Here is a 22,055-nt window from a genome sequence, read left to right as displayed (position 1 = left end):
TGCTGTATGAAGAGCAGGGAATAAAGGACTTTAAGCGCTTTACGCTAATTCCGTGGTTATGAAAATAATTGCTCAGTTCAAATTATTTTAACTAAATTAATTCTTTAGTGGATATTTCAACCAGTGCGACATAATAAAATAATTGTGTAATTAGCAGTACATTTTTCAGTGTTGCCAAGAGTACAGTCTCAGAATGAGTAACAGGAAGGAGTGGCTCTCAACCATGTTATGTGCAGAGAAGAAATGGGAGGTGGAGATAAAAGGAGAAAGTGAAACAACAGCAAATGGCACCCAAAAAGTCATTCTATGTGGAAAAAAAAGTAAGTTAAGAGGTAAATGACAACATTTCCAGCCTCTTCACTCACTTCTGTTTGTTAAAGACATGTCTACATCAAAATCCAACTCTGTACTATGATGAACAGACCCAGCTCCCCAAAAAGGAGAGGACTTCATTCAAAATGTACTTCCATGTATTTAATTAAAACAAAACTTGATTTCATAGTATAAGCAAATTGTTTGGGATAAAGTTGAGTATGTGTGCATTTTATTTTTGTGAAATGGACTTTGGTCCCTCTTCATCTTCATGGCTAGCTTACTGTATACGAGGGAGCATGATTACATACACACACACACATATGCACACACACGTAAATCATTTAATCATCAGAAAACTCTTCTTTTTCTCATACCCAAGTGACAGGTGAGTAAACTGAGGCTTAAGTGAGTAAGTGGCAGAGTTGAGACTTTGAACCCAGATCTTTTTGTCTCTTAAGTCCACATTCTGCTACTTCATTCTTAACCCATCCTTCTTAAGGCGAGGAAAGAACATGAGGCTGAAGTAATCTGCTTTCCAGCATCTGATACAAGGGCTCAGTAAAATAAAAGCCAGAAAAGAGACTTGAATAATCGAGTTTTTCTAAATTTTGCCTGGATTTTTGGTATGTTCAGAGATATCAGAACTTGTACTAGCAGCTCTGTGAAGGGCATGGATCCGACTGCCAAACAATTATCTTCAGGCCCCAAGACTGTGAGTAGAAAAGGGGCATCAAGCTTCACTGAAGCTGACAAGCTTGGGACTTGAAAAAAATGCCTGCATCTAACCTGGAACATCAACACCCCACTATCCGAATCATCAAAACACTCCAAAAGCAACAAAGGCTATTAAAATATAAACAAACACACAAATTCTACAATCAACACACTTGTACTGATTCACAGCTGCCCCAGACCACACATTCCTGAAAGACAGGTTGAAGCGCTTGGCAACAATCTGACACACATTTGTTTGAAATCCCTTCATATTTAAGAGACAGAGCAAAAGCATAGCCAAGAGCAGCAGGGAAAGGGGGATCCCCAAGGGTTTAGGCTAGACATCAGTCTCGGGAACTGTAAAGCTATGCATATGCTGACTGTCAATTCTCAGGCCCTGAGAAATGCGATGGGAATGGAAAATACTGAAAGGTTCTTCCTTGGAGAGGGGGGAGCCTGCAGATTTCTAAGCATTCTGAGCAAAGCACATCTGCATGAACAGTGAGCACATAGCCTTTCCAGCCTGTTCTTAGCACCCGGGCGCCAACCCTGCCTGGAGCCTTCATTGTTACACAACATGGACACACCACAGCAGCCGCATGTACCAAACAAGGGAGCAGGGCGGTAGGGTGTTTCCACAGTGCTCCGCTCTCTCAAAACTGGAACAGACCTTATTGGCTTGAGGCGAGATTATCTGTTAGAAGCTGAAGGTAAACATCAGGCATACACAAGCTGCATACACATAATGTCTCTCATGAGTTCATTATGGCCGGCTGACACTGTATTCCAAGTAATCAGAGACTTTATAATAGACTTTCATTCCAGTTAAAGTTTTCAATAAATGTTTTTTATTGTTATTTATAACCTGTCCCAGGAAAAAATAATAAGTATAACATGAAAAGCCAACTGAGAGTGACCCTGTAGCACCAGCAGTGAGGCAGCTTAATATCACTGGGATTTGCATCCTATCAAGCTATTCATGCTGAGGCTGGGACCCTGGTGCTAATTTCTAGTAAATTTCATGCTTGATGTCTCCCTGTTGTGGGTCATTGCCGGTTCGTCTAAATAAACTGCTTCCAAATGGCTCTTCCATCTAAATATTCAGCCAGTTTTTATAATTTAATTTTGCATTATGCTGAATAGCCTTGCGGCCAGATAGAGCTCATTGGAAAAAAAAGCACCAATACCATCTTGACATGCTTTTATTTATTTATTTATATTTTTACTGCTTGAATTAGACCTCCTAGGCCGACTAGTAAAGAGGTTTTTTTTCCCCCCTCCACTAATGTCAATTTTCAGCATAGCAAGAGCTGTCTCTAATCTTTTCCTACTCATTACACACAATTTTGGAGTCATTTTACCCACAGTGCAGTCGGCTCCTGGCTGTGTGTTTGTGTGCACTCAGGGATGGCATAATTGTTTATTTTCCCTCCCTGCATAATCCCCAGCCAGTATTGAAACCGAAACTGCAAACATCTCCCCAAGGGACATGGAATGACTCTCAGCTTTGGTCCCTTTACATGAGATAATACATAGAAAACATCCTGGCCTGCATGTAAATATGAAAGGGGGGTGTTCCTCCCCTCCTACTTTCACACTGATCTCCATCTTCCCCAAAGCTTATTTGTCTTAAGTGATGTATAAACGGATGCAGCAGCACCAAAATTCAGAAAACAGAGCTGGTCCTGCTCCACATCAGGCCAATAACTCATTTTTGATTAGGGATGGGGGGGCGGGAGGGGCGTGGGGATGGGGAGTTACTATTTAATGGGTATAGACTTTATGTCGAGGATGATGAAAAAGTTTTGGGTACAGACAGTAGTGATGCTTACACAACACTGTGAATGTATTTAATGCTGATGAATTGTACACTTACAAATGGTTAATAGGATAAATATTATGTTATGTATATTTTACAATTAAAAACCTGTAACTCACTTCTGAGCTCTTGCAGTTTCCTGTCACAATAACCCCAAAGCAGAGAGGGGCAGTAGGTGGATAATTACTTTCTCAGGAACCTAGATATTCTATTCTTGGGATATTCTAGTAGATCTGGTTCTGGCCCTAGGCTCTAAATTGTGCTACAGGAAATAAGACAGATCTGTGTTCTCATTTTTTAGCTAAATGATCTTGGGAAATTTACTTAACCTAAGTCTCAATTTATGCAAATTGTGGATAATAATATAACTTACCCCTTAGAGGTGCTTGTTGTGATAATTATGTAAGATAATGCATGTAAAATGGTTAGTGCAGTTTCTGGTGAAAAGAGCTCAATGAATCTTAATTGTTGATGCTCTTATGGTTATAGGGCGGGCAGCCAATCTGGGCCTGAGCCAAAATATGTCGCAGAATTAAAGCTTTCCCTACAAGCGGCACATCACAAACTTTTTTTTTTTTTTGTGGTACGCGGGCCTCTCACTGTTGTGGCCTCTCCTGTTGCGGAGCACAGGCTCCGGATGCACAGGCTCAGCGGCCATGGCTCACGGGCCCAGCCGCTACACGGCATGTGGGATCTTCCCGGACTGGGACACGAACCCGTGTCCCCTGCATCGGCAGGTGGATTCTCAACCACTGCGCCACCAGGGAAGCCCCATCGCAAACTTTTGAGCTCTAAATTCGTTAGGACAAAATAGCCAGGCTGACTTCTCCTAAGTAATGTCAGGATGAGTGAATTCTCAATGGCTCGCCAGAAGAGAGGTAACTAAGGAGTAATAGCATTGCATTCTCTCCCAAGTCTTAATGTAAATCTTACAGCCAGGGAATTTGGGATCAAGTGAAATCTGATGCTAAATGAATCTCATATACATAAATGGAAGGGATTTCAGCCACCGCCCCCCCCCACCGCCCCCATATAGTATCATCCTCTTTTGTTGTTGTTTTTGGTTTTTTTTTTGCGGTACGCGGGCCTCTCACTGTTGTGGCCTCTCCTGTTGCGGGGCACAGGCTCCGGACGCGCAGGCTCAGCGGCCATGGCTCATGGGCCCAGCCGCTCCGCGCGGCATGTGGGATCTTCCCGGACCAGGGCACGAACCCGTGTCCCCTGCATTGGCAGGCGGATACTCAACCACTGCGCCACCAGGGAAGCCCTATCATCCTCTTTTGAACACTATGGTATTTTGTTTTTACTTTATACATTAGGGGTTTAACTTTCTGCACAAGACATTCTTCTTGACTCCTTCAGGCTTCAAGACTCTTTTCTGACTTATTTTTGTCTTCTGTGAAGTAGCTAGCTAGCATAGCTCCTTGCACATAGGAACTCAATAAAAATGTGTAGGATTGACTTGTTTAACCTATACTCTCAATATCTCATGGTATTTCCACTGATTTATTATCTTGGTCAAAAAGTAATTCACCTGGAATAGCTTAGGAAAGTATACAAACACTAATTTGCATGTACAGTCCACGTCTCCCCAAAGAAAATGCAAAATGTGGTAGTTCTCCAGTAAATATAGACAAAGGGGACCTTTTCAACTAAAACTAAAAAAATCACCCTACCTACTCATCTATATTTGGGCAGGGAGGCTGGCCATACAGGCAGGGGTTTTCTTAGCCAGGTAAGGGAAAGCTGTTGGCATAAGGCTCTAACTTCTCTCCACGCACAGGTGATAACCTATAAAAGGGTAACTTCCCCAGGCTTTTCCTCCCTCAAAGCTAGAGATGTTCCTGCCCCAAGCTACTTCTGGGTGCCTTATTGAGAGTTCATCCTTTCACATTTTACATGTCCTACCTCTGATCACTCTGTTCACTCCAGCTGTATCAACTCCTCCCTCCACCTATTCCCCTAATCCATTCTAGAGTTTTCCCTGAGGAATAAAGTCGACACTTACCAGCATACTCATTCCCTCCCGGCATGTGGTCTCTGGCCTCCACATGGCCACGAATCTCTGGCCATTGGAGAGAAAGGTTCACGACTCTTGAGAGGTAGTGTGTGTTTCCCTGAACCATTCACACAGAGGATTCTCAGTAACTGGCAGTTCTGGCACAGAGCAGAGCCTTTATAATAATGGTCTAATATGCTGGAGCCACAGGCCCAGGGCTGTTGTTGGATAATAATAAAACATATCACAGGGCTTCCCTGGTGGCACAGTGGTTGAGAGTCCACCTGCCGATGCAGGGGACATGGGTTCATGCCCCAGTCCGGGAGGATCCCACATGCTGCGGAGCGGCTGGGCCCGTGAGCCATGGCCGCTGAGCCTGCGCATCTGGAGCCTGTGCTCCGCAACGGGAGAGGCCACAACAGTGAGAGGCCCAAGTACCGCAAACAAAACAAAACAAAACAAAACAAAAACATATCACAAACTGCCACAAAGGGAAAGCCTCTGGTACAGAATTTGTTCGTTTTCTTCTGGTGATGGCTAATTTCAATATCTATCTTGGTCATCATAGAGCATTAAGGATGAACATCAACAAAGAGTATGCCCAGAAAAGAGGTACAGAGACTAGCACAATTGTATCTCCCCAGGACCATCAGAACAGTCCATCACTAACCTGTGAAAGCTAAATCAGCAGTCCACCTAGATAATGCCTAGACAGCTCTGAAATTTTGTATGGAATTGTAAAAATCGAATTTTCCCATTCAAGTTACAACTCAGAAGATATCTCAGAGGGAGCATAATCGCCCAAAAACCTAGGCTGATGTGCTATCAGGACACTCATATAAACCCAATATAAACGCTTCCTCCCTCCGCTGCTGTGTTCAAGGGAATCAGTGATGCCCCTCCAGCCCGGGGCCAGGCCAATCACCTTTCATCCCACCAGAGAAACCTCTCCAGTTGGCAAAGACCATCAGAGGCAGCCCTTCACGGTTGAAGTCCTTGATAGCCTGATAGGTCTTAAACGCAGAATCTGGGAACCAAACCTGGCCAGCCTGCTGGATTATCTATTAGGAAAAGCCAAAGAAGAAGACACAATTAACAACACAGTTTGAAGGGGAATCTCTCCAGGGAGAATAAAGTTTTACTGTTAAAAACTCAAAATCAAACCAAACCAAAGTTGTTGTTCATCAAGAAGATCATCCTTGAAATAAAAAAGAAGAAAGGATCCAGGCTCTTTGACTTTGTTAAATACTCCTGTTCCTAAGTCTTGATTCCACCACCCACCCCTCCTTAGTCCAAAGGGGGAAACCTTACTGCTTCCAAAGGAAGGATGCAGCCTGAGGCATCCTCCTTCTAGGCTTCCCAGGGCAACTTTAAGTGACTTGATCACACAGCTCCAAGCAAGCACCCTAGTCAGAGTCTCCATGTCTCTCACCTCTGTGCCTGGTACAGCTTCCCTGTACTGTGCTTAGTCAGCGGTGCTTGAGGTAGCCCTGCTGCATAAGCTCCTCTCGTCTCCCCAACCCCTGTCAGGCTGTGAAGACTTAATCCACCCTTTTGAAAAGGATGGGACTTCCCTGGTGGCACAGTGGTTAATAATTCGCCTGCCAGTGCAGGGGACACAGGTTTGAGCCCTGGTCTGGGAAGATCCCACATGCCGCGGAGCAACTAAGCCCGTGCGCCACAACTACTGAGCCTGCGCTCTAGAGCCCACGAGCCACAGCTACTGGAGCCAGCATGCCACAACTACTGAAGCCCACGCACCTAGAGCCCATGCTCCGCAATAAGAGAAGCCACTGCAAGGAGAAGACCGCACCCTGCAACTAGAGAAAAGCCCACACACAGCAACGAAAACCCAATACAGCCAAAAAGAAAAAAAGAAAAAAGAAGGATGGGCTGTGGCTTTCACATTTGGTGTCGGGGCAGACTTCCTTATTAATTCCAGTAGGAGCTCTTCCACGAGTGCTTGGAGAACCCGGACCAGTGGGGCCCTCAGCATCATCTCAGCTGCCTTTCTAGAAGACCACATACCCAACAAAAGAAGACTGTTTTCTAGCAACAACAAGACCACTGTAAAGGCCCATTTAATTTTTCAGGCAGAATTTAGCTTGTGGTCCATTTCGAGTCATCTTAAAAGTGAGCTCGTGATGGTCTGAAATCATTCAAGGCTGCTGGCTGCCCTTTCCTCTAAAATTGGTGGTTTGCAATGCTCCCGATATATCCATGGCTCTGCGGAGGCGGAAACACAGCTCCAAGCATGGGCGCTCAGGGTACTTGAGGTGACCTACCTTGGCTTCAGAATCCAGGTTTGCAGGATCAGCTGGGATACTTAGTTCCACGGTTCGGGTTTCCACGGCAACAACTCCCACGGGTATTCCTCCTAGCCTGATAAAAAATGAGCCACGTTAAGAACCCAATGTATGTCTACGTTACAGCTAGTCATTTATTTTCCAATCCTACATCAAAACATTGATGGAGAGGGATGTGGAAACAAATATAGGGTTGGGGGAAATCTGACTTTTCTGTGGGTAAAATGTTACTCTACAGATTTGGTAAAAATGGTAAATTTGGTAAATATGGAGGGAAACTGCATATTTACCAAATATGATTGGTAACTCATAACTGGTAACTGATTCTGCCCTCAGAATCACTCCTATTCCCCTCCACAGGATAAATTCAAACCAAGGGTTGTACCAGGGGAGCCTCTGCATTTAGACTCAACAGCCGAGTACGTGTGTGAGATCTTGTACACACACAAACGAACAAACACACACCATCACTGTGATTGCCAAGTGAAATTTCTCAGTTCACCCTACAGCATGTCTTTGGTGAAGATGAAGGGGAACAGTCTGAAAGGTAGTAGGAACCTGAAACTGCATTGCTGGAACAGACCTGTAGTTTTCTATACAGTATTGATAACGTGGTTCCTGGTAAGATCTGAGGGTACAGTAGGTCTTACCATTGGGCGTGTGGATGGGGAGTGTGCAGGTGTGTTACGGGGATGATGAAAAACATGTGCCAAGTGTAGGGAGGTGGCTGAACAAGCCCTTAACTTTCTCTTCCGCTGGAAAAGAGCAGTGGGACAGGGTTAACCTTCAGAAGTCATCTTGGTTGAATAGGTGATCTATATTGGAAGGATATAGTTAATCTCCAAGTTCTGTTAATTTAAAAAACTGTTCAGGAGCTCAAAGCCTCTGCATCTGTACTCCACGATACCCTCCCACACTTGGTCCTCATAAAGATTTCCTAGTAAAAATCAGGAGAAGAGCGAGAAAGTGAGTGTGAGCGAGCCTGCAAGGTACAGGGTGAGTCCTCACTCTGGAAAATGTGATTCAATCTTTACCTTCTCAGCCGCATTCCTTGGGGTTGGGGCTGGAATGGGTTATAGTCGCTCATTCCCCACAGCATCTCCGTAACAAACTTTTCCATGAAGGATGGTCTTTGGTTGTTACATTGGCTACTGGAAATGGATCCTTGTCATCACAAGAGGCCTGACAGGGGCCTGAGTGGGGACCACCCACCCCCTTGTCACTTGCCTGCACTGAATCAGAATCAAAAGCCCTCTAGACAATCAGACAACGAGCAGAAGGTACACAGGAGAGTTTAGAAATATTTCTGTTCACGATGATTAACAATCCAACTGGAAACTTGTAATTGCAAAAGCCACCCTAAATCGGTAACTTATAACTTATATATTAGGGCCCATGTGACCTAATAAAGAACATCTTTATCCGAGTATTACAGTTATTTATTGAACTTGAAAACAGCTCAGAACAACTTCTGTTTTCTATTATACTACATATAAATTTTATCAGGCTAGCACATGAAGATGCTACATCTTGTTTTATAGTGTGTCCCTGGACAAGGTGCCATGGAATAATAAAAGACAATTTACAGCCAATAGCACACATATTCCAAACATACATACCAAAGATGAGTTTTGGCAGCACTTACAGTAACAATCCCAGAAGAATACATTTATATTTATTTCTCGAAATGCCATTGCTTTTGAAAGAAGCTAGCTCCATTTGTGTTTTATATACTTGAGAGCATGTGTATGTGTTTGGAGTAAGAAGCCCAGAACTCATCAGATGGAAAGAAAGAAAGAAGTCAGAGTGAGTGTTGCAATAAACAATGGCAGAGCTAACCAAAGCCAAGCTTGACTGATCTTGCTCACAGAACAGTCCCTGTTCCTCCAATCATAAGTGTAAAGCATTATTCTCCTATTTCCCATGGGAGGATCTTAAATACCTTAACAAAGGTCTGGCTTTCTGAGGCTTAAAATCAGTCATGTTTTGTTTTGTTTTGTTTTGTTTTTTTGGTGGTAGGCGGGCCTCTCACTGCTGTGGCCTCTCTCGTTGCGGAGTGCAGGCTCTGGACGCACAGGCTCAGTGGCCATGGCTCACGGGCCCAGCCGCTCCACGGCATGTGGGATCTTCCCGGACCGGGGCAAGAACCCGTGTCCCCTGCATCGGCAGGTGAATTCTCAACCACTGCGCCACCAGGGAAGCCTGGTCATGTTTTTTAAGGACGGGAAAACTGAAGCAGAATGGATAAGAGACACGGTCTCAAAAAAGTTGGTTGTAGTGTCCTGTGAAGACTCTCTCAAACAAACCAGTAGGTCCTAAGTGGGGGGCTCTCTCCCCAGTGGGAGTTCTGCCAGGCACTGGGACTCGGAAGCCTGCGGTACGGCAGAAGCCTGGGAGGCCGGAGAAGATGGGAGCTGGTCCCTGGGAGTCTCGGTCCAGGCAGACTCCAGGCTGAGTCTTACTCACAGCCCCAGCGCCTGGTGGGATTTGCCATCTGACGGCTCCTGGTCACTGGCAGCACAAGGCGTGCTGACCTGCTGGACGGAGAGCACCACAAAGCCTAGAATTATTTTCGAGGCTGGAATCTACATCTCAACCCAGTGTGGCATGTTTGAGAATCTTGGGCAGGTGCCACTTTTTACCAGGATAAGGAAACCTGATTGCCCCCGAGAAGAAGGTGAGCTCCAGATGTGGGTCCCCGGGGCGGCAAGTCTCCGAGGTGCAGAGCCAGATTAAGATCAGCCTCAGCAGGTGCTCGTTATGGCTAGCCTGGCAGATTATTTCGTGCAGAGCTCGCTGTTGAGTGAAGCACTTCTTAGAGTGGGTATGAAAATTTAATAGAAACTTCAATTTCCCACTTGAAAAAAATAGAGGTATCCCTGCAACCTATTCCAGCTTATTTTACCCACTCCTGTTTCAGGTAAATTTTTTTTTGCAATTCAAATCTGATGATAAGCCAGTACAGTGCATTTGTTACTTGAATAATCTCAATGCCATGAAGGAACTTCTTCCGGTTATACAGATCTTTTGGGTGGGTTACAGAGAGAAGTAGATGAGTCTGATTCACTGGCCATCTACTCCTGAAAGAACATGGTCTTTGGGGGATAGAGTGGGGGTCACTGGTGAGCTATGGCTATTGTGGTTGGGCTGTACAGCCCCAGAGAGCTTTTCTTTCGGTATTATGAAAAGGAAATGTTGTCAAAACCAGACTTCAGATTAAACGCGTCATTAGAGTGACACGCTAAATGACCACTGGGAACCAGTGCTCCAGTTACGCTGCCTTGGGCATGACTATAATACAGTATTCTGAGAAAGTTTAGACAAAGAGAACATTATTGGTAAAAACCTATACAGCCCTTTCTTTTCTTGTTTTTAGTTGGGAGGAAAAAGAGCTTCCAAAACAAAAGAGCTCTTACCTGGCTCTGCCAACTGCCACAGTCTGTGCCCAGGGCTGCATGATCTCTGAGAAAGAGCCATAGTCAAAAAATCCACTCAGCCACTGACCTTTCTGGGCTACAGAAGGGAAAGAAAGAAAACAGAAAATTAAAATGGTCAATTCATTCAAAATACACTGGAATTGGCAAATTAAAGGTTGGATTTGGGGGGGTTATTTGTTTTTAAACGTATTACAATAGATGGAAACATTAGGCAGCTGAATGTTCATCTGCCTTCAGACCTCATCACCTATTTCATTTCCTAGTCTGAATAAAAATAATCATTTATCAGCAAAAGCATCATTTATTGTTAAACGATGGGGTTCAGCTAGCAGAGAGAGTTTGCGTCTTTCAAATAAATAACCTGGCTTTTTTCAAAACACCACAAACATTTGTCAAAAGGCAGCCAAGTCATTAAAGATGTTTTCAAGATGTGTATTTCTATTTTAAAACTTAGCTTACAATTTTGTTTGATTCCAATGATTTTCTTTTAATGGAAAGCTGAAGACAGCCAAATGATAAGTATTAATGATCAGATGAGGACCCAAATTTGAGGAAAAGAAAAGGGACTTAGCTTCTCTGCTAGAAAAGCAACAAGATACATCCGCTTTATTTACTGCTCACAAAGTATAATCTCACTACAAGAAAGGGCCATGCCTGTATACTTTTGATAGGTATCAAAAATATAATGGTTCAGATGAACACACTTAATGTCATTAACCTCCTTTGTGCCTAGAATTTCCTTCACTGGCAAGACACATAAACTTTCAACATCTTAGTTTAAGATAAACAACTTCTGTTCCACAGGTATCCATGTTTGACCAAGGCCCCATAAAAGCTTCTGCAAATAACTGTTTCCTGGCTGCCCTCTGGGCTCATAGTTCCTCAGCAAGTCTACTAATTTGAACAGGGCCCTCCGCCCCCTAAAAACTCAAGCCCAAAACCAATTAAAAGTGGAGATCTGAGCAAGCTAACCTCTGCTGACTTAAACAGGATGGAGAGTGTTTTATCAAGACTCAACTTGTAATTACTGTGTTCTACATTCCTTGCCTCTATGGCCCCAGTGTAAAATGTGATCATCCATTTCAAAATTATCTCTCTATCATGAGCCCAAAGCCGATGGTTTAGATTCTGGTCTCGTGTTGGGCATCAGTTTGAAGAATATCACAGCACTATCTCCTCTAATAAATGACTTTAACTTTTCACCTAGAAGATATCTGCTTTAACTTATCACAGGGAATCATCTGCTTTCTTTAACGCTTCCACTAAATTAAAATCTGAAGTCACTCGATTTGGGAGCGAGTGTTAGCTGCACAAGAGACAGCAGGATGAATTACTAGGGAGTCGATGAAAAAATATTATCCCAAACCCAGAAAACTTAGTTTATCACAAATTCATTTCATTCTGTGGATCTCATTAATAACACACACACACACACACACACACCTGTTCACCCCATGAAAGAGGGCTCAAATTTTGATGAAGGTTCTAAACCAAACTTCTAAGTGCATCAGGATATTGAAATTTTAACTTTATATGCTTGGATCATTTGATGGTTCTTACTTCAGTAGTAAGGATTTGGAACTACAGAATTCATTTCAAAATGGAAATTGTTTTTCTTTAAAACCCCTCCTGTCTTATAAGTTGATTGACAGAGGGGAGTCATTAGTGGGCTATGGCCATTGCAGGTGGGCTTTACTGGGCCCCCTCAAAGAAGAGCAGGTCATGTTCAATTCAGATGTAGAACTTAGAAGCCAGCTAACATGGCACCCCATAATTCCCAGGAGAACACTCACTAAGTCTTGTTCTGAATTCTGCCAGGAAAGTCCTGTATTTTAAGGCTGACAGGTATCTGAGGTTCATAGTTCTTATTATAAATCTCGGTATAAAAATGAGAGGTAGGGAAAAATTTTACTATGGTGATTTTTCTGGTGAAGTAAGAAAAAGTATTTAGTTTTATTAAGATTAACAAGAAAAGGCATTGAAGACAACAGGTAACATTTTAAATCAGCCCTCCTTTGGTGATTTATTTTACACTATCTATAGTTAGGCTTCACATTAAGCCAACTCCTACGTATTAGCTGTGAGACCTTGCCCAAATCACTTAACTTCTCTGAGCCTGTAAAATGGTCATCTCTTCTCATCTCTGAGAAGTAGTAAGTCCAAATAAGATAGTGTATATGGAAGTGCTTTATAGGCCCACCTGGCTTAGTGGGTGCCTGCAAAGGTTTATTAAGTCTTCCTTATGAAGACTTCTTTCTCTTTCAACAAAATCACAATGACTCTTAAGTTTAAGGAATTATCTTCTGCATTCCATTCTTCTTTTAGATATAGCCTTTTTGGGAGGAAATAGTTGCAATAAACATGGAAAAAAGAACAAACACTTTCTCAAAAAGCCTAAAAAAAATAGATTCAAAATGTAGCAGGGGGATTTGGGGCTTCACAAAAGAACTTCCTGCTAAATAAGGTTTGTTAAAATCGCCAAATGGACAGACAAACAAGAATGTACGTTTGCCTTATGTGGAGTTACCTCTTTTTGTTTTTTAAGTTTGGTAAAATCAGCCCCAAGACAGAGGGATATATTAGATAAATATGGAGGGAGGGCTTGTTCTTACTCGATACAGCTATCACATTAAAAGTTCTGCACAGTCTCTTCATGAATAAATAATCTTACAAAGCAACCTTACATTAATAAATAAGGCACAGATCAATACTATTACCAAAATCATATGAGAAGAAAGGCGCATGCAGGGTGGGTGCCCAGCAACAGCTTGCTGGGAAGAGTGCAGTCACACTCTATAGTGAAGGGTCTCAAAGACCTTTTCCAAAACTTATCTGATCAATCTGTTTATAGAGACTAGATGGTCAAAGATTCTGGTCCTGTAATTCTATGACTTTATGGCTTATATTTAACTGTTTTAAAGTCTTTGAGCCCATTAAATAATAAGTGCTCTAATAACAGAAAAGAAATGTATTAATGACTCCAGTGCTTATGACTCAATGGCAGATTTCATTCATTTTTCATTTGTTCTTGAAGGATTTTCCACTTTTTTCTTCAGAGAGCTGTTTTTCAGATTTCCCTCATTTCCAGGTACTTCAGTGGCTTTGTTTTCTTTGTCATATACTATTGTATAGGAATTGGTTAGTGATTGAAAGGAAGACTGGAAGTTTGAGGGCCAGGATGCCACAGACCCTCAAATGTATACATACTTGGGTGGGGACGGCCTGCCAGCATCCATCGAGGATCATATGGAGCCTTTGTGGGAATAAACTCGATGACTCTATCTATAGGATCCTTGGAATTCAGGAGAGGAACTGAACTGTGTACACTCTAAAAGGAGATTGGGGGGGAAAGAACACAGCGATCAGTGAACAACTCCAACTCAGCAACAATCGTTATGGACAAAGACAGCAGGGACCACATATGGAGTCACACCCGTTAGTCCCAATCATCAGCTAGAAGAACCCTAATCTGGAGCCAAGCCCTGAGGAACATGTACAGCTCTCAAGTCTCAGGTAGGAGCCTGGCAGAAAGTGGGGCATTCTGACTCCTGATTTCAGTGTGCCCAGGCTCTCTGGGAAGCTCCCCAGAGGGGTAGATACCTATTACAAAGAGGAAGACCCACAATGAGGAAGAAGCCTTAATAAGCTGGGATCTGAGCCCAGATAGGAAACGAAGGCTTCTGTGGCTGGAAATCATCAGAAAGGGGACTAACCAATGAAATCCAAAGGCATTTTAAAGGTAGGAGGCAAAAGATGGCTTTAAGAAAAAAAAAAGAAATCAACGGCTTCCAGAGAACATATCGTAAAAAAATCCCTCTGCCATAAAACAGTCGCACACGCAGAGGCAGTGAACTCTGGTGAAAAGGCTGGGTGCTATGGGCTTCTTCGGTGCTGGAAGGAAGCGGGGAGGGCTTACCTTCGGCATGTAGGACAGCCAGTGCAGGACAGTAAACACCCCTTCAAAGTCATCACAGACAGTGCTGTGGGTCACCCCATTGTTGTGCATGATCTGGATGCCCCCAAGCTGGTTATTGGAGGTGTATACTTCCCTTCCAAGGACCTAGAGAAATAAACAAGAGACAAGACATGCGTCCAGACAGAGAGAAAGGCAAAGTCTATTTCGTAATTCCCACTAAAATGGATTCTTTTCTCCACAAGACACAGTCCAGCCTCCGTGGGTTGTGCTGAGGGACTATCTGGACCTTTGTCCTAAAAAGAAAACTCGGAAAACACAAAAGGCTTTTAAACAATCACACATTCTGTTGCAGTTTAAACACCAGCAAGCCTCTCTCTCTCTCTACTAGCTGCCACAGATGCGCATGGCATACTTGACTCTGAGCTGAAATCATGGCAGTGGGTAAAGCTGGGACCCTGAGACACGGGCTACGTCATCGCCTGCAGGCCTGGCCGAGCTGCTGCCTGTAGGCACAGTAGAGGGAATGTGCCTGTCTTTTGACAACCTCAAGTGATGAGTCTCAGTTAAATAGAAACACTGTGAGGTTTGGATGCCTCATTTTTTAAGGGTTAATTTTCCCCTTTACATTTGATTTTTAAAGCAAAATCCTGAAGCAACTCATGACACATACATGAATGAACCCTTGAGCCGATAGTCCTCTTTGTGTGCTGGGTGCAGGGTAGTGATTTATACCCAAACCTGCTTCTCTTGCGTCCTTCCCTCCCAAGGTTCCAGGGAATTCAGGGCCTCAATTCCCTAGTGTATCCATCCCTGGAGTTTAACCCTTGTGAGGTTGAAGGGCATCTGCAATTGGAAACCATAAAGTTTCCTTTAAAAAATTTAAAAAAAAAAAAGGAAGAAAAAATATTCTTCGACTTGGAAATTGTAGGGTTTCTTTTTCCCTTGAAGACTGGTTAATAATTTCTTTCAGGGAGGGAGGTTTTCTGACCCAGCAGATGGACGCTGGGCGGCCTGATCACTGACTATTGCAAACTGCTGAGTGTGTAGTAATTGCCAGTCATCTATGGTAGCTCTGGAGAGCTCTTAACGGTTGTAGAGCGCTTACTGTATTTTACCTTTTCTTTTCCCTTTCCTTCTTTAGAAAATAACCACAACACAAAATTTCTTCCTTACTTTTATTCATTTCCAGTCCCTGGGGAGAAGCAAAGAAATGAAAGACCAGCAAATTCTACCTGTATATTCCCATCCTGCCCCTTCCTGTTGGGAGCTGGTTTCCCTGCATGCTGGGTCAGCCCCAACATCAAGACCCACCAAAGGCTGAGGAAGGTGGTGGCCAAAGCAATGACCTCCATGTGACCCAGTTGGCCTTGGTCCCATTTAACTTCAGCTAGGAAGGATGGAAGAGACTCTTCTGAAAGGAATATGGGAAGCAAAATGGCTCTCGGATTACTGCTTTCTTCGCTAAGGAAGCACAAAGAAAAAGCCTTTGCAGGCAGCCCTGAACTAAGTAACACACCAGCAGCTCCTTTGAAGGAGCCCCCAGAACCAGGGAGGCCATATCTGACCACTGGGCTCCCATCCGCCTCTCGGTCTGTCTTTCATCTCAGCCCAGGCGCTGCAGCTCTTTTCTCATTCTCCTGCTGTCTCTCTCCATTTGCCCTCTCCCTGACTGATACACTGATCTCTCGGTCACTCGGCTTTCTGCTCCACTGAGTCCATATTACTAATAACACCTCCGCCACGGCCAGTTTACCTCATGAAGGCAGGAGCACATCATTACAAAATAAACTCATAACTTTGACATTCTAGCAAATACTCGCCGTTTGTTATTTTTATGGCTTTAGTCTTTCTAACAGGCAGAGGGCATTACATACCTGTTTCATTTCTATCTTTAAATGTGTGCATACGCACACTCGCACATGCATCAGGAAACAAAACAGAATGAAAACCCAACCCCAAACAAATGTCCAAAGCAGTCAGATGATGGAGGACCCTGGCGGAGGCAGAAACCCTGTCACTCAGGGAGGCCACACTCTGATCTGGCTCTGGTTTTATGGATGTCATAAACCTGATGGCCCACAACTGGTCCTTCTGGGACAGACGGCCTCTCTGCCAGAAGTCATTCAGTGTGATCAGCAGTATTTTTAATTATTAAAATAAAATTGGAAAGGGGGAAAAGAAATAAAAAGGAGACACTGTGCTGACCCTGAATATCTGATACCCACAATCCGACAGGAGCCCAGAACTCCTTACTGCCTAGAAGAGAGAGCTGGGGCTATTTTCTGCTCAGAAACGCGATTTTCTTTCCCATGAAACACTGTCTCTAGCACTTGATAACATCCAACCACTTAGAACCTCACACCTCTCCAAAATCAGTAATGAACCCATCGAGGACCAATTTCAGAAAAAGGGACTGAAACAGACTGAGAGACGCTTAGCTGTTCAAATACACCTTCCTCGGATGTCTTTGCCCCTTCATTTCAAAGAAGAAGAGAGGGCTTCCCTGGTGGCACAGTGGTTGAGAGTCTGCCTGCTGATGCAGGGGACTCAGGTTCGTGCCCTGGTCTGGGAATATCCCACATGCCGCGGAGCAGCTGGGCCCATGAGCCATGGCCGCTGAGCCTGCGCGTCCAGAGCCTGTGCTCCACAATGGGAGAGGCCACAACAGTGAGAAGCCTGCATACCGGGGGGGAAAAAAAAAAAAAAAAGGAAGAGAGCCTCTAGAACTGGGCTACTCCTGGAGGCTCTCTCATTTCCCCATTCTACCCCATATTCTTACAAACTAATAGGAGACGGACTTGGAAGGAGCAAGAGTATAATAACTTGGCATGTCTTCCCTTTACAAGTGGAAACTCAGGCTCTGACGTGTTGGCATTGCTCTGAAAAGGCAGCAGTATTTATACATTTCTTCTCCTCTGGGTTCAGAAAGAAAACCAGGGCTTACCACAACCAAGAACATTACCCTGGGCTAAAGAAATGTTTGTCATGCAAGGGGATTCATTTAATTTGGGAATTAAAGATAAAAATTATAGGACAGATTAACAGAGTATCCAAAGAGCTCTCTCTGATCAGCCTTATCATATGAGGTAGGGGGTGAAGAGGGGAAGGACACACAAAAATGAAACCTGCTTCACTAACCACAAACAAATGCCCACAATCATAGCTACTTAACAGTCGGTGAAGAGAAAGCAGGAGCCTCCAGTTCATCTTCAATGACCATATGTTTGGAGCATGCACCAGTAGAATGAGGGCACACACAATAGCTCCTGATTTATAGGGGTCATTGCTGACTCAAGTGGTTTTAATGATTTTAGAATACTTCACAACAAAAGCTCCAACTGCAAAAGCAGAATCTGGGCGAGGACAAAATCCATTCTGCCTAACTCTGAAATGGTCGTGCTGGAACAGTTACACTAACCCTGATGAGCGTTGAGGAAGGCAAAGTAAAGAACCCACATAGAGAGAACCACTGTTTTATTCTTCAATCTACTGCCCTACCAATCTTCTACAGAAAAACCTGGGGTAAACAACCCTCATTAACATAATATTTTCATGAAGTGGGCAAGCTTCATTCACCAATTTTTTTCCAACTTGGACATATGCATTCTTGTATAAGTCAAGTTGCTTGCCAGGTTCCAGTTCCGAAATTATTCCTCTCACATTTTATACTGCACGATACAAACTTTTAGTTTATCTGCCCAACAAGCATCAATAGCCACTTAAACATAGGAACCACTCAAACAGAGGTGACTCTGATGAGGCCCCACTTTGCCCCAGGTCTAAGTGGAGAGGCAGTGCCATGCCATACTAAGAACAGGCACCATCTCAGGTCCCCTACTGAAGAGTACCCACGCCGCAGGGCTGAGCCTGAAAGAGGATCTCCATTCACTCTCCATATAAACTTCAGCCTCATCCAGCACTTACAGCTGGCAGACCTGGGAGTTAAGAGCACTGCATACAGCCAGTGATTAGCAGAACACAAATGTTAGAGGCTCCATGAAAGATGCTACATAGCCTTTAGAAATTTTGAGATACACAGAAAGTACAAATGAATGCAGCCATACATACATACATACATGCAGAGGCCTTAGCCGCTGCTGCTGTTGCCCCTTATCTAGAGACACTGCAGACAGCTCAGGTTTACCACAGCTGACAGGCAATGAAAACAGTCTAATAGACCGCCTGCTCTCGCCCTTAAATCCCTTTTTGGAGATCAAGATAAACACGTTCTTCCCTTCCCCAGTGCTCCAGACGTTTGACTGAAGTGGCAGAGCACTGTGAGGTTTTGTGCAAATGAAATCACTGTGTAATACTGAATGAATGTAGTATTTACTTGTCAGCACACAGGCACTGAGATTTCCAAGTTTCATAGATGTAACTTAGCTCAATTTTTTTTTAAATTGCTTTTGTCCTGATATATACATTATGTTGGGGACCTTCCGACTTATAAGCAAATATTTGCAATCATGTGCTGAAGATGTGAAAAATAATGATGCATATCAATGGAATAAAAAATGAATTCTGCTGCTTTCCCCCCTTTATTCAATCTTTCCCCCTTTAAACATTCCTGATGGGTCAGTTAAAGAAGCAGGGAGTACAAGAGTCCTCCTGCATCTAAGAATTAGGCTACACAAGCTGAGTCCTTGCTGCAATACTCCATTTCATTACGATATTTCTATTCTCAAGAGGATTTGAGGAGGGTTTTTGTAAATTTCCTGAGCAACTGTCATCATTGGACTTCATCCATGATTCTAGATATTAAAGTCACTCTGGGGACCTGTCAGGTTATCAATAAAGGTTTGGCTAAGGCAGAAAGAGAGAGATGAGAAAGAATAACTGGGAACACGGAAGAAGTATTAAAATGGGAACAAAAGAAAGGAGAAAGGATGAGAGAGGAAAAGGGAGGGGGGAGAGAAAAGAGGAAGGGGAAGAAAAAGTGCAATAGCTCATCTACTCATGCTGCTAACACCCTCCTCCTTGACCTGACAGGACTACATTTTTAAAAGCTGACGAGTAATTCAATCTCCAATTAACAATATTAAGTGGTGCAGCACATATTACTGTGTAAATGTTTCTCCAGGAATATATCCAAGGGTGAATGGAATTAAATCTCTAGGGAGACAGGACCAGTGCCTATGAGACCAAGAATACTTGGGGGTTCCAAAACACAGTCTCTGAATACAAAGACTCAGGGTTACAAGTTCCTCTCCCCACTTTGTTGCCACTATTGTCACTGGCAAACCCTCCAGAGCTGGTTGGCAGCTGGCAGGCTAGGGTTGGGGACCGAGAAGGGGCACAGGAACACACTGCTGGCACAGAATGGGAAAGCCTCTGGTGTGAGCCACGGCTGGATTAAACACTGTCCACCGCAAGACCAAATATCTCTCAATTAGCAGCAAAATTACAAAGTGATCAGGTTTGCTGATGGATAAACTGGAGTAAAGAGACAAAACATATTTAGCCAAAAAGAAACTGAGATGATACAGGCCAGAAATGACACTGGGAAGATCTCTGTTTTCTGAGATGTAGGGAGAACAGAGGAATGAATGACTTAGATGGCAGAAGGATGGTAAAGATTTGAAGATGGACGGGTGAGGAACAGAGACTCATTTTTAATGTAACTGGGGTAGAGAAGAGCCACATGACAGTTTACTTGTTAAATGTATGAGAACAGGCATAGGCTTCCAGAGTCAAAACTGATGTCAAACGAAATCACTCATCTCAGGGATCCATCAACTGCTCATTTAGCTACAGACTTGAGCATACTGACAATAAATTACTTCCAAAAATAGAAAAATTTTAAAAGTGTGGTCTATTGAGGTATAATTCACATATAGTAAAATTATCGATTTTTAGGTGTACATGAAATTTGACATCACATAGGCATATAACCACCACCACAATCACCCCAAAAGTTTTCATCAGCCCCCAAAGTATTCTCATTCTCTTTGTAATCAATTCCCTTCTCCCACCTCTGACAACCACTGATCCTTGTGTCTCAACAATATTGCCTTTTCTAGAATGTTATGAGTCTAGCTTCTTTCAGTCAGCATAATGCATCTGAGATTTATTCATGCTGACGCAGGTGGCAGTAGTTACTTTTTTTACTGCACAGTACTATTCCATTTTATGGAAATAACACACCTTGTCCATCTCTTTGCCCGTTAGCAGACATTTGGGTGGTCTCCAGTTTTTGGCAACTATGAATAAAGCTGCTAGAGACATTCACGTACACGTTTCTGTACGAATATACATTTTCATTTCTGTTGAATAAATACCTAGGAGTAGGATTGCTAGGTTATATGGTAAGTGGATAACTGACTCTATTTTTTTAAAAAAGCTAAACTTTTTCAAAGTGGCTGTACCATTTTGCATTCCCACCAATACACGAGAGTTCCAGTTGTTTTGCATCCTCACCAACACTTAATATTGTCTGCTTAGAATTTTTTATTTGTTTAGTGGTGTCTAATTGTGGTTTTAATTTGCATTTCCCTAATGACTAATGATAAATATTTTTTTGTGTGCTTATTTACCATCCTTATGCCTTTGGTGAAATGTCTATTCAAAGTTTTTACCCATTTAAAAAGTTACCGGGTTGTTTTTCTAGTATTGAGTTGTGAGAACTATATATATATGTGTGTGTGTGTGTGTGTGTGTATATATATATAGACACACAGACACACACACACATATATATATATATACATATATATATTTCTTTTTTTTTTTTTTTTTTTTCCAGTCACCTCCCAGTGGTTTTTCTGAATAGGACATTGGACGTGAGGTTGGTGGAAGGCAGATGGCTGTGTGGCTATCTATCTGCCTGTGCCCACCAGTGGCGAGGCACAGAGTTTGGTGCCTGCTGGGATCTGGCTTCTTGGGGAGTAACACTGACCTTTCTTTCATCTTTGCAGCCTTTTTGTTTGTGTTTTCTCATTTACATCTGATGGGTAGCAATTTAATGTTTTCCCCTGAGAACACATGGAAAGCCTGTTATTGTCTTTTAGCCTAAATTTAAGCTCCATGAGAGCAGGAATCATCTTTGTACACCCACAGCATAAGAACAGAGCTTTACACACAACAGGCACACAATAAATGCAGGTGAACTGCCATAATTCTCACTGCTCTATAAAAACTCAGCTCTGGTTTGTATTTTTAGCAAGCTGAACTACTATAAGCAAACGAAGTCTTTCCTATTAGTGTTACAATGTGTAGCAGACTCCTTAAGCAAAATGAGTGGTTCAATTTTCCTCTCCTTTTAGTTTCCCCCAGTGTAGACACTGGGTTTTTCTTTCAAACTTCTTTACCTGGGCTAGAATTAAGCTAGTAACTCTATGTACTATAAAGTCATATTATACTAGGGTTGCTCTACTGAACTGCATAAACCTGCTTTAGCTATTGAGAAGACATTTTATCAGAGGGTTAGACAGAAAATGAAGATACGCAAAACTTGATTATATGTTCCAATGGTCTTGACTTCTCATATTTGCATCTTATGCTGTTGGTTAAATTTGGGTGAGTTCCTTTCCTTAATAAACACCGATTTCTC

General features: G+C 43.1%; 1 protein-coding gene across 8 annotated transcripts in view; it reads right to left on the bottom strand.

Annotated features, from left to right (window-relative positions):
• Window positions 1–22,055, bottom strand: part of ACACA (acetyl-CoA carboxylase alpha) — a 375,954-nt gene that overhangs the window by 117,070 nt on the left and 236,829 nt on the right. For all 8 annotated transcript variants that reach the window (XM_067020788.1, XM_067020791.1, XM_067020790.1 and 5 more), the window contains 5 exons: window positions 14,507–14,650; window positions 13,798–13,918; window positions 10,570–10,666; window positions 7,133–7,229; window positions 5,773–5,908 (listed from right to left, as the gene is read on the bottom strand). In XM_067020788.1, the coding sequence (XP_066876889.1) occupies window positions 5,773–5,908; window positions 7,133–7,229; window positions 10,570–10,666; window positions 13,798–13,918; window positions 14,507–14,650 (595 nt within the window). The remainder of the gene's footprint in view (window positions 1–5,772; window positions 5,909–7,132; window positions 7,230–10,569; window positions 10,667–13,797; window positions 13,919–14,506; window positions 14,651–22,055) is intronic.

The sequence above is a fragment of the Kogia breviceps genome, chromosome 19 (genome assembly GCF_026419965.1).
Source record: "Kogia breviceps isolate mKogBre1 chromosome 19, mKogBre1 haplotype 1, whole genome shotgun sequence".
Classification (NCBI taxonomy): Eukaryota; Metazoa; Chordata; class Mammalia; order Artiodactyla; family Physeteridae; genus Kogia; species Kogia breviceps.
Note: the sequence above shows the minus strand (reverse complement) of the source record. Positions and strands in the feature narration are given on the sequence as shown.